At 46.8% G+C, this 16,657-nt stretch overlaps 2 protein-coding genes across 8 annotated transcripts in view; both read right to left on the bottom strand.

The window, feature by feature from the left end:
* Window positions 1-64: 64 nt before the first annotated feature.
* Window positions 65-2,047, bottom strand: LOC125291309 (eukaryotic translation initiation factor 4E-binding protein 3-like). Its single transcript, XM_048237995.1, has 3 exons — window positions 1,743-2,047; window positions 1,023-1,187; window positions 65-575 (listed from the first exon to the last, which is right to left on the bottom strand). The coding sequence occupies exons 1-3, from the start codon at window positions 1,873-1,875 to the stop codon at window positions 544-546; spliced, it is 330 nt and encodes a 109-aa protein (XP_048093952.1). The 5' UTR covers window positions 1,876-2,047; the 3' UTR covers window positions 65-543.
* Window positions 2,048-3,278: 1,231 nt separating this feature from the next.
* The window catches only part of ankhd1 (ankyrin repeat and KH domain containing 1), a 38,038-nt gene continuing 24,659 nt past the window's right edge, over window positions 3,279-16,657 (bottom strand). For 5 of the 7 annotated variants that reach the window (XM_048237985.1, XM_048237986.1, XM_048237990.1 and 2 more), the window contains 13 exons: window positions 12,705-12,867; window positions 12,442-12,537; window positions 12,162-12,278; window positions 11,563-11,725; window positions 10,637-11,165; window positions 8,376-8,522; window positions 7,930-8,094; window positions 5,853-7,579; window positions 5,332-5,523; window positions 4,878-5,132; window positions 4,477-4,652; window positions 4,157-4,321; window positions 3,279-3,916 (listed from right to left, as the gene is read on the bottom strand). In XM_048237985.1, the coding sequence (XP_048093942.1) occupies window positions 3,857-3,916; window positions 4,157-4,321; window positions 4,477-4,652; window positions 4,878-5,132; window positions 5,332-5,523; window positions 5,853-7,579; window positions 7,930-8,094; window positions 8,376-8,522; window positions 10,637-11,165; window positions 11,563-11,725; window positions 12,162-12,278; window positions 12,442-12,537; window positions 12,705-12,867 (3,955 nt within the window). In that variant the 3' untranslated portion in view covers window positions 3,279-3,856. The remainder of the gene's footprint in view (window positions 3,917-4,156; window positions 4,322-4,476; window positions 4,653-4,877; window positions 5,133-5,331; window positions 5,524-5,852; window positions 7,580-7,929; window positions 8,095-8,375; window positions 8,523-10,636; window positions 11,166-11,562; window positions 11,726-12,161; window positions 12,279-12,441; window positions 12,538-12,704; window positions 12,868-16,657) is intronic. The other 2 variants (XM_048237988.1, XM_048237992.1) reach the window with 1 other exon arrangement.

The raw sequence follows: 16,657 nt of genomic DNA, 5'->3' as shown, positions 1-16,657 counted from the left end.
GCAAGCATGAATGTCCCGGATTTTCACAAATCAAATGTGGCAACCCTAACTCAAAACAGTGATATTATTTTTGTGCTTTTTATTACTCAATGTACAAACATCACACACCCCCACCCCCTCAAATGAATTAGAGTAACAGGATGTATAAACTCCCATAGCTCTTGCAACACAGAAGAGACATAGCCCACTCCATCCTCCTTACTGTGGTTCACATCAAATTACACCGTAAAACCTGCACCTCACCTCAAACCAGTCATAACTGTATATTAACCCCTACTGGCAAAGAAAAGGTTGCAGCCAACACCAAGTTAAAGCAGGGTATTAATGTTTCAATCTTACAGATGGTATTCTGACCAGTTATCATCAACAGAGATTCATTTAAATCGTTAAAATCTACATTTCTATGTAGATTTCAACTTTATCCATCACACCATGCGTTTTCTCTATAGGAATTCAAAGAAGAGGATATCCAGACAATAATCCTCTCCGGGGTCAAACAACTCATGCTTTCTCCCTCCATGGAAACAAAACAGCCTGGTCAGCTCACATGTCCATCACAAACTGGCTGTCATCAGCTGTAGAAAGAGAAAAAAAGTGGAGGATCAGGACTCTCAGAACTTCATCCAGTTAGCCCAGGTCACTGAGACATTCCTCCTCAGAACATACAACAAACACATTGCCAAATGAGTCATTCCTCATGTGAGAAATGGGAGCTTTGCCAATCAAGCAAATCAGATGTATCTCTGTTTACCTTTCTCACTGATTACACTGCTCAGTCAACCTTGAAACTTGCCATGTGCTCATATGCCTACTAGGTCTTCTAAGAATTCATTTATTTGCACGGGCCAAAAAAAAAAATGTGGACTTAAAAATCAATGCTTGAGGTTTCTGCCTAAGGCTGTGGTTTAACAAGTCTTTCACGTCCACATACACACTAATCTGACACCTATGTGCCTGAACATGTGTGAGAGCAGTCAGGTGTCTGTGAGGCTGCTGGATGGTAGAGGGAGAAGCAGTCTCACCTGCGACGTCTTTGCCGCTTTCATCCTGTTCTTCCAGTTTCCCCATGGGGTGCTGCGTGGGCATGGTGACCCCAGGTATCTGGGGTAAACAGGAAGGAGGGGTGCGTGCCAGTGGAGAGTTCCTACAGTGCAGCAGGAACTTCCGGTCATAGATAATTCTGGTTCCTGTTGGGAATTGTTTTTTTGTTTTTTATTTTTTTTGCCTGAGCACAGAATTAATTGCAGTAGATGGCTAAAGCAAATAGAGAATGTCTGATCAGGTGACAGTTTGTCTGCAGTTCATCTGCTTTTCAAATCGGAATTCCTATTCACAAATCCACACATTGTATATCACGGCAAAGTTGTTACACCACAAGATATGATACTTTGATGCTAAGTATTACTTCCAATGACAATTTATACGTGTGACACGTCATCACATTAATGCAAAACTTCCCCTTTCTAGCTGAAGTGAAACTGAAGGCTGCACGATAGCATTAGCAAAAAAAGATCTTGTGTACTTTGATTAATCGTGTCTGCAGCCTCAATCTAAAAAGAACATTCTCAACAAATGCTCAATTTCAGTTCTCTGGCTTATCACAGTTTGAAATTACTTTAAGTCCTACAGCCTTCTGCTTGCAAATCATTGTTAGGCCCGCCAGGGAGAATGGCGAAATACGTTAAACTAACGTTAAAGTTTCTCATAAGACTGATGGCACTCTTCAGTGTCACTTAACTTACCTCCAGGTGTCGTGGAGAAGAGAGTTCCTCCGGGAGTCTGACCCAAAGGCTCTGGCAGCTGTGTCCAGTTTTCTGGGGGCACTACTCGACTTGGAATAGGACAGCTTGACACAACGGTGCCGTTGGAGTACATTTTTGAGCTAAGATGTGAAGGAATCTTCAGAACTACGTCTTAGCTGTTATGAATAAATGCTGTTCTTCAACACGACTAAACCCTACCACCAAAAAAACCTTAGGAGTTGAAGAGCCGTGCTTTACTCACAGGGAACGTATGATGCAGAGACGCTGCTTCATGTGCAGAGAAGACCACGTGCCAGAGATATAGGAAAACAGAGTTAAGGGGCGGGGCTATGTGTGGTGTCGCAATCGTCTGTTGAGTGAGGTCATTGTTTGTGTATCGTGCTTGTATCTGGTGTGTAAACATCCTTGTACTGCACACCATTCTGCACATCAGTTTCAACAAGCCACCACATACTGTTGTTAATGATCACCGTGCCACGTAGTATTAATGCACTACATACAGTAATCTACAAGACTTTTTATAAACTCGTGACCGCTTAATCGTGGCAAGGAAATGTTGACTGCACCCATTTTTTTGGCTTTGTATAATAAATGGCTCACTTCAGGGTTGGATGTTACATCAATAGGTTTCAGGTTCTGCAACTCATAGTAGTGTTATGACACTGTAAAACAGTGTTGCCAGCCGCTGCAACGGACTTCCTGTTCACTCCCAGTGAAGGTTAAATGTGTTAAGGCTCTCAAACAGACCTTTGACATTTTGCAAATCTGTCAGGCATATCACATTAAGTTATAGTAATCCATCTGTTACAGACAAGTTACTTATGAAGTATGAATATCAAGGTACAGTAACTGTACAACCAACAGACCAGGGGGGTATTCCAAGTACGTGGTTTAGTGACTAACCTGGGTTAAGTTAACTCAGTAAGGGGTAAACCTCCTAATAGAAGAGCTGTATGGCTTCATTCTCCTACCAAAACAATGCCATAGGGCTCTTGTTGTAGGAGGTTTACCACTTACTCTTAGTCAACTTACCCAGGTTTGCCACTAAACCACGTACTTGGCATACCCCCCTGGTACTTGTCAATTTCATCACTGCCCATCAAAGAGCGAGTTCTTCAGACAAACTAAAGAAACAGACTTGTAGCGTATTTAATACAGACAAACAGTACAGTGACCACAGTTTTTTAAAGTTGATTATTTGGTACACCTAGCTTGGCTTGAATCACTTTAAATGGGATAGTATGCATATATAGATATCTAGATTATATAGTAATATACAGACAAATAGCTATAGAGTATTTATTAGATGTGTTGGAAGTCTCTTCCTTTACGGTCCAACAAAGTGAAACCTCTTGCCCTATGCATGCGGCTGTCACACTAAACTCTGGCCATCTAATCCATCTATTGCCCCACTGACCAAAAACAAGTACAGACACAAAATAAAACACCCCAAAAACCCATTAACCAGCAGAGCGTATGATTTTTTCCCCCCAATGACAGCAAAGACAGCTGGTGTTACTGAATATCTTAATGAACATCTTTATTGAATATTAAGGTAAATATTTCACATTAATACAGGCTACATAAAGTAGAGCCACTATACGACATGAAATTTACTCTCATTTTTTAACCCTTTTTTCAGTATGTAAACAATTATACATGTATTTACCTTTCTAAAGGTCTGATTTCTCTCTGTGAGTAATCATCTAGGTCATGGCTAGGTATAAATAGTGCACAGACCTACTGAGCCCTCCAGCCCCACTATACGTGGGCTTCTTATCTCAAAATGGCTATACTATGCAGAGAATGTATCCTGTTAAACAGGCAGTTGGTTTGTTCATAGACAAGAGTAAATGCTTTAAAGCCCACGCCAGAGGTTATTTTCTCCTTTCCGTCTTTCTGTCTGTCTCTTTTTTTCAGTCAGGCACATCAAAAGGTGTCTAAGTCCATTTTTAAAGTATAATTTTGCAATTTGGGGATACGCTTAGGTTAAAGTCTTCAGTCACTGAGTAAATCTTGTTTTTCTAATTTAATTCTTTTCTTTTTCCTACTTTCCTCTCACTGGTCCTACTATTTACCAGCTAGGTTTGTGTTTAGTTGACATGATTCAGGTGTACACTTCCAACATGAGGAGCCCAGGTGCCGGTCCAGACCTGCAATGACAAGATCTCATCAGAAAAACAGCATCCACAATCAAACCACAACTGATATTGAATTGGGCTACAAAGACCATTGCTTTCAATAAAATGGCATCTAACTATGAGTGATATATTGGTATTAAACCACATGCTCTGTGGCACTGCTTAACTGCGCAAACACAGTAGGGAATGCTTGCAGAGAGAAAACAATAGCTTGCTTTATCATACCAAGCTCTGTGGGTCCAAAGCTCCTACCTGCTGAGGATCGGAGTTCTCGGCCGAGTTGGGCACCACTTTGAGAATAGGGTTCCACGCAGGGTCGGCGGCATGCAGACCATTGTACATGGGGCCCCCTGGGGCCTCTGCCAACGGGGGGTGAGGGGGCATCATCGTGTTGCCGTACACAGACATGGGCAAACCCTAGCGAGACACCAAAGCCAGAAGAATCGGTGAAAATCAACAGGAGAGTCTGTGGTAATTGTTTATTGCTATCATGTTATTATATTCTAAATCACTTTGGATAAAAGTGTCTGCTAAGTAAACATATTAGTTGGAGGCCGGCGGTGCTGTCGAACCTTGGGGAAATCCATGTAGTTGGTGGGCACGGGCTGGTGGAAGGTGTTGGATGGGGCCACGATGCCCGTGTCGTCACGCTCCATGGCCTGGTGCTGGGAGAAGGCGGACTGGTCAGCCAGCTGCTGGGGCATCATGTGCCCTCCCATCAGCGGCTGGGACCACCCAGCCATGGGCTCTGCAGAGGAGAACACACCAGAAAGACGCCACATCAGAACACACTACCCACTATCTGCTGGAATACCAAGGACTCATTTAAATGACAGGCAAAGGACAAAATTCTGGCATAACTGAAGCTCAGTGTCCCTATTAACCACCCCTACACTAAACTGTACTAAAACCAAAACTTACGGTCGAGTGAACGACCGTCTATCAATCTGTCTTTTTTTTTTTTTTAACTCACCAGTGGCGCTTCCCACACCAAAGGACCAGATGCCTCCCTGCCCTACATTTGACGTGTAGCTGGCGGGCAGGATGGTATGGTTGACCGAGCCGGTCTGCCGTATGCGGGCCAGACGCTCCGTCCCGATGGGCGGGGGCACTTTACGGTCCTGCTGGCTGGCACTGCTGATGGCCTTCGCCTGGATCTGCGGCATGACGGCGGCCGTGCAGTGAGGAGACGCGTTCCCCGTGGACACGGAGGGCACTGGAGACTCACCTAATGGGGAACACGGAGACAAGAGAGCACGTGGTGACTCACTGGGACTTACGGTGGCCCGATAGGCACTTTGGGAGGCATTTCTCTGGGCTACTGTTCCATTAGGGAGGTTAATGATGGATGGATGGATGGATGGATGAATAAATGACTAGATAACAAGGACAAATGAATGGACAGATGAACGGATGGATGCCCTTGCCTCTGATTCTCTTGCAGGAGGACGAGGCGCCCCAGGGCAGGGGGGAGAAGTGCTGGCGGCTGAAGGAGGGGGGGCCCACCGGGGCCGAGCCCTGCAGGAACACAGGGCTGCCCGTGATGCTCGTGGTGAAGCTGGTGAGCGCCGTGGAGGACGACATGCCCGAGTTGCCCGTGGGATCCACATGGTGCATTCCTGAGTGGACACACAAGGCACGTCACGTGTTCAGTGTGCACTCCACCACTGAGATACATTTATATGCGAGCGTACATTTCAAAACAGCAAAAGTCTAAGATCTAATACGAAAATTCTGGTTTAATCAAAAAGGCTGTTATCAAGGATGATATTTTAAGATGGATACTGAAATTGAGAACTGGCTTTTACTGAAATGATGTGATTACACTTAAGATGTGATCAAATCTACAGCAGAATATGAGCAATATGATCTTTTTTGCAGTAATGTGGAATTGCAATTTACCAACAGAGGTTTCATTTTAAGAGTGGGGGGTGGTAACATTTCTCACCAATGGGGCTGTGTGTGGCCATCTTCTGAGGGGCACAACGGTAGCCTGGCGCCTTGGAGTTGTCGCCCTGGTTCATGACACCGTCCAGCTGTCCGGCATCGTCCACATAGGCGGGCGGGGCGTTGTAGGTCTGCTCCGGAGGGGTCCGGTTGGGCAGCTGGCAGCCTCCCCACACCTGGTTGTGGCCCACCTGATTGCTCTCGAAGATGCTCCCAAAGTGATTGAAGAGGTTGTTGGGGCCGAAGTTGGGCGGCATCTGGGCTTTGGCTCCATGGGGGTGCATGTGGGAGCCGTTCATCATGCCCACATTGTGGGTGGAGGTGGGCAGAGGAGGTGGCGCCATGCGAATGGGGGACTGGTTGGGCTGAGGCTTGTGCAGCTCCTGTGGGGGGCCAGGGGGTACAAACACGGCCTGCTGCTCCTGCATGGGCACTCCGGCGCCGATGGGGTAGACGGAGGCGGCGTTCTGCACACGATGCGATGCGCCAGGCGCAGATGTGGTGTAATGAGACACGGTACCACTGATGTTGGTGTGGAGGCTGTTATGGTTGCTGGTGGGCAAGGGCCGAGAGACTGGCAGCGGAGCACAGGCCTGGGAGACAGCGACAGCACCGGAGTCGCCAGCCGAGAAACCCGAGGGCATCTGCTGCCGGACGTCTCCCTGGGTGGGCTGGGGCGTCGGGGAGGACCGTAGGGGCGCCGCGGCGACGGGGCCCTCAGGTTGGGTGGAGGCAGCGGCCGTGGACAGCTCGACCAGGGGCTTGTCCTTGCCGTTGGAGAAAGTGGGCTCCATCTTGCTGGGTGTGTGCTGTTGCTGCTGCTGCTGCTGCTGCTGTTGTTGTTGTTGTTGCTGCTGCTGCTGCTGCTGTTGTTGTTGTTGTTGCTGCTGGTGCTGTTGTTGTTGTTGTTGTTGCTGCTGCTGTTGCTGCTGCTGCGCAGGGGAGGTGAAGGAGGCTGGAGGGAGTGGCGGGGTCCTGCGCACGGTTGGGGCGAAGGTCACAGGCGTGGCGGGATGCTGGGCCGGGGCTATAGCCGCAGACGGCTGAGCGGACCCAACCTTGGGCTCGGCGAAAAGCTGCTTCCTGGCGGAGGAGGGCGTGTGTGTGCCAGGGGCAGCAGACGTAAGCGGAGGGGCCATGGAGATGGGCGTGGTGGGGGCGGCGCCGGCGGAGGGAGACGCGTGCTCAGGGTGGGCGCTGCCAACTGGCGAGGGCCGAGGAGCGGTCGTGCCAACGCCGCCGTTGTGTTTGGGCGAGCCACTAGCGCTCCCCGGGCTCACAGGGCGCACCGGGAACGGGCCCCACGTGTTGGGCGAGGGCGTGAAGGTGCCGCCGAACTGCGCCATGGGCAGCCGCGGGTGGCGGATCTGCTGCATGGCCAGCAGAGCCAGCTGGGGGTGCGTGTAGGCTAGGGGCAGGGAGACGAAGGGAGGCCGCACGCCTGGCGCCGACGACATGTTCTTCCCCAGTTTGCCCCCTTGCTGGGCACTGGCAGCAGCCGCGGACTGGAAGGACAAGGCAGAGGGCGGCACGGCAGGGGGTAGCCCCCTGGAGCTGGCCACGGTGGTGCTGGAGGCTGTGGAGGTGGTGTGCGTTGAGCCCATCCGGGTGCTCGTGCCGGGTTGCCGAATGTGATTGCGTGGGATCAAGTCCTCCAGCTCCTTGGCTGGGTCCTGGATCAAGGCATTGATCAGCTGCACGGCATGTCGAGTGGACTCTGTGCCTCCCCTAGAGAAACAGAAACCATAATAATTATAATCATTATGGACCCTTTCGAGAGAGTTCTATATGATCTATATGTTCAAGAGAGTTCTATATGATCTATATGTTATCTTAATGCAGAGGAAGTAGATTGGGGCCCAAATAGAATGTTCAAGCATTGTTTGTGTTTACCTTGTTGAAAGGGTCTATATTCACACAGAGCCTTTCAAGAAACCCAAGGATGCATCAGAACAACATTAACCATTCCCTGCACATGCTCATAGTCTTATTCCAATTCGTAAGGCGGAATAATGGCAGTCACAACAAATGCTTTAAAAAAGGAAAGAAAGAGTGATAGAAATATGGTGGATTTTCACCTGATTGTGATCATTCTCTCCCCGTTCTTGTCCTTCTGTTTGTCCACGTCGATGTGCGCACCCGTCACGTCCTGGATGGCCGTGACGTTGCAGCCTCCTCTGCCCATGATACGGGAGACCACAGAGGCCGGGACCGAGAGCTTCTTCGATCTGGAGACAGAGCAACTGTCAGGACAGTTCATCAATTACTGAGTTTGACAGCCATCACATCACATCACATCACATCACATCACATCACATCACATCACATCACTCAAAAGAATCTGTTCTGCCAAGACTAATTTCCAAAAGAAATCTATATTTTTATGTATGCAACAACCATACACCTGAACTAGAGATCAACTAACTTTAGCATGTTACTACATGTTCTCTATACTACGTTCTTTTTTTGAGAGCAAAACTACTTTGTACGTTATTATTTTCCACCATAATCGTTCTCAGCTTACCTGCGGACAACTTCTTTCCATCCGTCCTCTCGCTTCTGACCCCTTTTGGGGCTGGTGAGGTTCATCTTGTTGTTTGGTGAGGTGATGGGCAGTGAGTTTGTCTTCACAGATGAGAACGAAGAACTGTGAGACTCCACATCATAGACCCTGGGGAAATATAGTGTCATGTTTATACAGTGACAGGCTGACACTATGCCCAACACCATATTCCCCAATGGGCTTGTGTAGTGATGCACCGATGTGAAAATTGTGGCCGATACCGATAACCGATATTAATTTTGCTGTTATGGCCGATACCGATATTTACCGATGTCGATATATCTGTATAGAAAACACATTCTTATGATAATCAAATAAAGAGCTATTTTCCAAAATGCATTTTTTTAAATAACGTTTCAATAGCCTACCTTAGAACACCAGAGGATTACAATATAATAGAATATATCTGTATTATTTTATATCCTGAGAGAAAGAGAGAATACTGAATGTCTGATATTTATGACAGCACTTTATGCAGATTAGCCTATAGGTATGGCACACTATAGGCCTACTATTTATATTACAACTCTCCCTCTTTAATTCAGCTGTGTGGTTGAAGCCTGGAAATATTGTAAACAAAGTAGCATAGTTGGCTAGCTTATCATAGTCTACTGATTGGACTGTTCAGTTTCCCCATATGTGTTTAAGTTTAAAGGTAATACTTGTTTTCCTTGGTACAGGCACTTTTGGGAAACATTGGTATTGAGATGATCAGTCAACTTGAAACCAAGAGTTTTAAACAAATATGTGCAGCATGCTAATGTTGCTAAGCAGATTTAATAGTAATTTAGCTAGTCGCCTTCTATGAGTCCTTGCTTTCAACGATTGTAATGTTTTATTTGGATTGCGTTGGCCGAGTCGCGCGTGTCCATTGAGTGAGCGAGAGAGAGCGGGGCAAAGAGAGGTTGTAAAATGGTGTTGCGGCTCCTTTAAGAGAGCTCTGTGTGTGTGTGTGTGTGTGTGTGTGTGTGTGTGTGTGTGTGTGTGTGTGTGTGTGTGGGAAGCTGGGAACGAGGCAGATAGAGTGAGGAAGTGTATGTATGTGACTGGAGCAGAGAGTGTGGAAGTTCAAGTTGGAGTCTGTACACAGTGTGAGCGGTGTTACTGTCCGAAATAAAACTCCATAAAGTTCAGCGTGTATTTTGCTCATCAGAAATGGGACCGTGACCCCGACGTTATTCTATCTTATAACATCGGCCCTCGAATAACGAATCTTCCCTGCGTTTCTGACTACGGTCTGAAACAAAGCAGGAAAGGTTAACAGGGGGTTTATACTGTTTGGTAAAGTCTACAATGAAAGCAACGTAGGCTACCGCCAAGTAAAGCGGGAGATGTGTTGTTTATGCGGCCGCGTAAGCTGCAAAGCACTGCTAGACACTAGAAAGGGTGTGTCGGTTCTGCCTTTTCACAATCGACACAGGTTTGTGGATATGAGTGTTTGCGATTTCAGTTTTGAATCGCATATCGTTACAGCCCTATTAAATTCCTATTACGACCATATAACTACATTCTGCCTGATACACAGTTATATTTAGCCTACCGCGAGAGATGTAGTGCTAGGCGTGACATGACATGCAAGCCAGCCATCAACTTGACTGCAAGCAACGCGAGCAGCGCGATACAACCCAACGTTTTGAAAGAACTTTTGTCAGATGCCCAGTGTCGTCTTTCTGTCAGTCTTGTTGCCCTGCTATTTTAAATAAGAAATATGATGCAATAGAAAGGCATATTTAACGGATTCAGTGTAGACAGATAACACGCTTGGATCGCTACACACACGTCAAATACACAGGAATGATTATCGGCCTGTTCACATCGGCCCTATTTTGACATCGGACCGATACCGATGTGTAAAAAAATGACCATATCGGCCGATATTATATCGGCGGCCGATATATCGTGCATCACTAGGCTTGTGCTTCAATCAGTTAATTTTATGGTCTAAATAAAAGGTAATGATACCTGGAGCAACTTTTTGAGCATTGTTGCCTGGCAACCAAAAAAACCCATAACAATGTGGCTACTGATGATTCAGGTTCTCTAGAAAACAGTTATTGCCCAATATCAATGGGAATGTGCCAGAACAACAACGCTGCCCCGCAGCATTGCTCAAAAGGCTGCCTTGTGCATCATCAGCTTAAGACTCACTGATGTTTTGTAGTGCTACCAATGCTTCAGATTTGACAACTCTATGTAGAGTAAACTAGGCCAACAAGCCTTACCTATGTGGCTTAGACGGGGTGACCTTCTCCTCTCTAGAGATCTGCATGGTCAGGCCATGGTGCTTCTCCGGTGGAGACTGCATCTTGGCCGGACCAGGAGGAGCGGAGGAGGAGGAAGAAGAGGATGAGGAGGAGGAGGAGAACGAGGACGAGGGGACGTCGCTGAGCTCATGGCTCTTACTTCCGCCGCTGCCACTGCTGCTCTCGCTGTTGCAGTCGCCGCTGTCCAAGTTGTCCGAGTCGCTGGTGCCGCCCGGTGCCCCGCCGCCCCGAGGCTCGCCGTTGATCTTGTTTTTGTCGGCCTTTTGCTGCGCCAGGGCCACCTGCGGGTCCTGGAGGATGATGGGCTCGTTAACAGCGCCGGGTGCCTCCTTCAACTTCTTGTTCTTGTTCTTGCGGCCGGCGCTGGGCATGGTGGTCAGGCTGGCGCGCTTCTTGCCAAAAGCGGAGGTGAAGGTGGGAGAGGTGGCAGAGATGCCAATGGTGGTGGTGGTGGTGGCACTGGGGGGCTCGATGGGCACCTCCGCCTCTGCAGAGAGATGGAAAACACAGCACTGATTAAAATCAGAACAAGGCACCAAACAGTAGCAACCACTGCAACAGATTATGACAGGCACATGACGCATCAAGCAACATTACAAAAAGAAAGGGCTGACAGACGATTTGGCAACCTAGCAATAAACATTTAAGCAAAACACATTGAAAAGAAGTTTCAGGGCAATGGTGGAAAATGGCCCTGAGAAAGATGATGGAACAGATTGTGTTTCTACATGCATCACAATTTTGTTGCATCTCCTCTGATTTGCAGATGTAAGTTTTCTAGTTGATCTTTTAGGTCTCTTCAGAATTGCTGTACATACTCTGAACTGTTGGGTTTTGCTTCCTTTTGGAAGACCGCCCTGTGTGAGAAGGAAAAAGCTACGAACCTTCTGCGGAATCTTTCTCCTCGTCCTGCACGTCAAAGGTCTCCTTCACTTTGGCCTCCTCCTCCTCCATCTTCCTCTTCTGCTCCTCCTTCTTCTTCTTGCGCTTCTCCTTGCGCTTCTCTCGCTTTGCAATCAGGGCCTGCTTCTTACTCTCCTCGCGGGACTACATACCACAAATGAGAGAACCATTAAAGGTTGTATCAGCGATGGCGGGGTAATGTTCTGTTGACGTTCAAACAAAACAGAGACCTAGCTCGCTACTCCCTCCCGCTCCCTCCCGTGCAACTGAAACTCTCCTGAACGTGCATCTCGACGGTTATTGGTTGGAACACTTTATTTTGCCTTGCCATTTTGCTAACACTTGTTGGTTTTTGTGTGCAAGTTTTTTTGACAGCCTGGTTATGGGGCGGGCAGCTAGCAGATCGTTAGGAAAGATTAGATGAATGATCATTTATGTTTGGGCCTTTTTTGGGACTGCAATCGCTGATACAACCTTTAAACTCCAATACCACATTTTCAATGGAGCCTAAAAATGACTCAAAAAAAGACTTCCAAGGGTTTTAGCCTAGTTCTTAGGCTAGGAGTCTGCAAACACTTACTTTCTCCAGGTCGAGCTCTTTGAGGAGGATACAGGCGTTCTTGTTGGCCTCTGCCGCCTGTTGGTCCTTTGCTTTGACGATGGTCTCCATGCACTGGTGGCATTTCTTCAGCAGCTCCTGCAACGTGGAAAGCAGGCCGGTTTACAGCCAATCCCAGCAGCCCAGAGCACACAACATCCCCAGGGCCCCCTTTACAAACTCCACTATTATACGGCACAATGTATGTAGGAAACTATGAGAGGGGAATGTAGGGATGAATACAATGACCGTATGTATATACCTTATCCGCAATTGTGGCGATGTATCTCATGCACTCTATGTCAGAGGGGAACTGGTTCACCTCCTTCACCAAGTATTGCACAACTTTCACATGGCCCTGAAAATGAGATCAACATGAAAATGAGACTACAGCTAGGTGGCAGTGTGGCCATACATAATTTGAGATAGCATCAATGCTCAGTTCAATGTGTACATAATTCCACTTAGCTACAGCTTTGTGGTGGTACCAGAGATGAGTCGATGAACGTGCCATACAAGTCTCACCTTGCGGAAAGCGGCCATGAGGGGGGTGATTTTGCGGTTGTCTGCAGCGTCGACATCAGCACCTGACTGCTCTAGCAGCTGGACCACATCAAAATGGCCGCCATTCGCAGCGAGCCATAGAGGAGTGTTCCCCTTCTTATTATGAACGTCAATGTGGGCCCCCCTGCAAAGGAAGGAGGAGAGGAATTAAACATCTAACCTTGTAGCCTGACGTAGCCATACTCAATTCTAGTCGGAATTTGAGTCTGATACTGCTCCATTGGGACATGATTATGGGGTTTGTTTCCACATTACATTACATTACATTACATTACATTACATTTGGCTGACGCTTTTTAACCAAAGCGACTAACAACATGGTAAACAGTACGTTTTTAGAACAATTCTCACAATTTTAGGACAGTTTAAAAAAACAAAAAAACATTAGAGTACAGTAAGAATAAGTGCGTCGGTGAGTGCTGTTTTTAACAGTTACTTGTCAGTTTAAAACGGCTGGTGAGTGTTAGGATCAGTAAGACTTGTTGTAAGTGTTGCTATGAGAGTAGGTGTTCTCTAAAGAGCTGGGTCTTCAGGAGTTTTTTGAAAGTGGAAAAGGATGTCCCTGCCCTTGTAGGAACTGGCAGTGTGTTCCACCAACCAGGAACAACAGATGAGAAAAGTTTGGATTGGCTTGAGCGCACGGTGGTAGAGCTAGGCGTCGTTAGTCAGAGGAGCCCAGCGGTCTGGAGGTAGTGTAAGTCTGTATGAGGGCATTCAAGTAGGTGGGAGCAGAACCGAGACTACTTTGTAGGCAAGCGTTAGAGACTTGAATTTGATGCGGGCCGCCATAGGTAGCCAGTGTAGCTGGATGAGTAGCGGGTAACATGTGCCCTTTTGGGTTGGTTGTAGACCAGGGCCGCAGCGTTCTGGATCATCTGAAGTGGTTTCACTGCGCAGGCTGGGAGACCTGTCAGGAGGGCATTGCAGTAGTCGAAGTCGCGGAGATGACAATTGCCTGAACCAGAAGTTGGGTAGCATCTTGAGTCAAGTAAGTCCTGATTTTCCCGTATGTTGTAGAGTGCAAAACGGCATGCCCGGGCGACTGAGGCAACATGATCCCAGAAGTTTAGTTGGTTGTCAAGAACAACTCCTAGATTTCTTGCAGTCCTGGTCGGTGAAACAGACAGGGAGTCAAATTTGATGTTGATGTCGTGGTGTATGGTAGGTTTAGCTGGGATGACCAGCAGTTCAGTCTTTGAGAGGTTCAGCTGGAGGTGGTGTGCCTTCATCCATGTAGCTATGTCTGAAAGGCAATCCGAGATCCGTGCTGAAACCAGGGGGGTCGCCAGGTGGAAAGGACAGATAGAGCTGTGTGTCGCCTGCATAGCAGTGGTATGAGAAGCCGTGCGAACGGATAATCTGTCCCAAGGAGGTGGTGTAGATAGCAAAGAGGAGTCCACCAACACGGGGAAAAAATGCCTCTGCACTCAATTGGATAGACCTAACCAATCAGATCAACGAAATAGTCTACCGTGAATTCTTCTCGCCGTTTTAGTTTAATTTCGCTTTTGAACGTTTTTTTTAAAGTTATTGTACTGTCAAAAGGCTAACAGACACAATAGTGAAATCTAAACGTAAGCTATAGCTTCTCTAGCGACAGCAGCCATGGCCTACTGGTTAGCGCTTTGGACTTGTAAGGTTGCCGGTTCGAACCCCGACCAGTAGGCACGGCTGAAGTGCCCTTGAGCAAGGCACCTAATCCCTCACTGCTCCCCGAGTGCCACTGTTGTTGCAGGCAGCTCACTGCGCCGGGATTAGTGTGTGTTTCACCTCACTGTGTGTTCACTGTGTGCTGAGTGTGACTAGGCACCGTTGCTCATCTGTCCATCATTGAATAAAGCCCGCCCATACAATTTGATTGGTGCGAACTGGTTCGGGTTCGGGCATAGTTGCTTCTCAATGGAACAAGTCCAGACCGAATTTCCCGACCTCAAATTTTGTGGCCGGGGTTTTCGGGCTGGCTTCCAGGCTAGTAATCTTGGAACAACCTGTACCAAAACCACAGGGCATTAACACAGGGCACAGTATGTTGGTATCAAACTTTAATGTTCATGCTATAGACCCTTTCAAAAAAACAAAAAAACAAAACAATGCTTGAACGTTCTATTTGGTTCCTAATCTACTTCCTCTGCATTAAGATAACATATGGAATGTTAAAACGGAGGCCTTGTGGGGCCAACTATGATGCTGATAATGGAACTCTCTTGAAAGGGTCTATTCATAGGTGCTATCTACGTCACTATCAAATAGAACGCCGCCATATTTACGACCGATCTCGCCCAGTATGGCCGCCCACACTGCACATTTGAATGTGTGTGAGAGAGATATGTCGATCGATCCTTATTTGTTACCCCCAGATTTATTTTGTCCCTTATGATCTGCCCAGGCTTGCCCAATTGGCTTTCTGCGATATCTACAGTAGGTTACACAGCCTACCTTGTTCATAACCCCTCCCCGTAGGCTACAGTGGAAGGCATTCAAGAGTAGGCTAACCTATAGTATCTATTGTATCACGGAGTCACAGGCGATAAACGAGTTTTGATGCGCAAAAGTAAACTTCATTAGAGGTTATTTTTTGATTGTTAGCCTAATGAGTATTTTTCATTTAAAGGTTCGACCTATTCATGCTTATTCAGTAGACCATTTAGTTCTCCACAATCCCAGACTTTCATATCGCATGCTTGTTTACATGGAAAGCAAAACAAGCTAGGCCTAGTGATAGACTATGTCTGTGTCGGGACGATTGAAACAAGCTTCAATCGTCCCGACCAGGCTGTAACTCCATGTATTTTAATTAAATGCACAAATATCTGTGTTTAAACAATCATTTATGGAGGTGAGACATGGAAAAACAGTTTTAGGAAGATGAAAATGCATTTGGGCCCACAGGGGGTCGAGTTTTCCCATGTTATCCATGGAGACTGACGGCCGGGTCGTTAAGCCTAGGCCTACTTATTTGGATGTGCCGTGGCCTAACCCAGGGGTTCCCAAACTTTTCCACAACAAGGCCCCCCAAATACCACTAGGTTCTGGCCAAGGACCCCCTTTTTGTGTTATTAAACCTATCGACAATACTACGGCAAATGTAAAAATACATTAACCTAATCCTACAGTAATAATTATTTTAGCCACAAGCATTTCGCGATGGAGCATACAGTGTGTAAAAATTGCATTTGGGGCTTCCTGCTTTATGAGAGCTATCACTCTACTATTATTCCTAGTCATTATCATGGAAAATATAATGTTCAGATATGCAACAAATGTTTATAATGCTATTTATAACAGCCTCCCCTCATAGTAATAGGTATATTTTAATTTTTTCAAATGTATTTATTATTGCTTTTATTTTTCCTTACAACTTGCTGAGGCCCCCCTGGCACCCCCTCGTGGCCCCCACTTTGAAAGCCACTGGCCAAACCCACGTAAAAACCTAGTGAAACGACATTTCCAACAATATAAACATGATATAAATGGGAAAGCTTACCGTTCTAGCTATAAACATCGCAGAATCATCCACAGGGCATGATATTTCAAAAACCGCACACGCTTCACGATGATGGCAACGAGTTATCAGACATGCACGAAGAGGCTATAGCCCTGCAACAATCTATCTAAAATTACCCCTACTGGGAGTAGGCCTGCCATTCATGATATGTAGTAAAATTTTGAAGTTGTGGGACGTTTTATATTATTGTAGCCTTAGGCCTAGGCCTATGTTCATTCGTCCCCTAATGTTGTTTCAACGGTCCCGAGGAGGGAGGAATGAAACGCACGTCCCACTTTTGCTGTAATAGGCCTAATTCCTGAACGGTTTTGTTCAAAGCTGGAAATGCATTTGTATTTGACAGAGGACAGATGTAGGTTATAGTGACCAAATATTAGCTTTCAGTGTGGTACGATCGGTTTGTAGGCTA

The sequence above is a fragment of the Alosa alosa genome, chromosome 2, assembly GCF_017589495.1.
Source record: "Alosa alosa isolate M-15738 ecotype Scorff River chromosome 2, AALO_Geno_1.1, whole genome shotgun sequence".
NCBI lineage: Eukaryota > Metazoa > Chordata > Actinopteri > Clupeiformes > Clupeidae > Alosa > Alosa alosa.
Note: the sequence above shows the minus strand (reverse complement) of the source record. Positions and strands in the feature narration are given on the sequence as shown.

Coding starts and splice junctions, on each gene's coding strand:
- LOC125291309 (XM_048237995.1), bottom strand. CDS start 1,875: ATGTACTCCAACGGCACCGTTGTGTCAAGCTGTCCTATTCCAAGTCGA. Junction 1,188..1,742: donor CTTCTCCACGACACCTGGAG/GTAAGTTAAGTG, acceptor AATTCCCAACAG/GAACCAGAATTATCTATGAC. Junction 576..1,022: donor AAGCGGCAAAGACGTCGCAG/GTGAGACTGCTT, acceptor CTCTTTCTACAG/CTGATGACAGCCAGTTTGTG.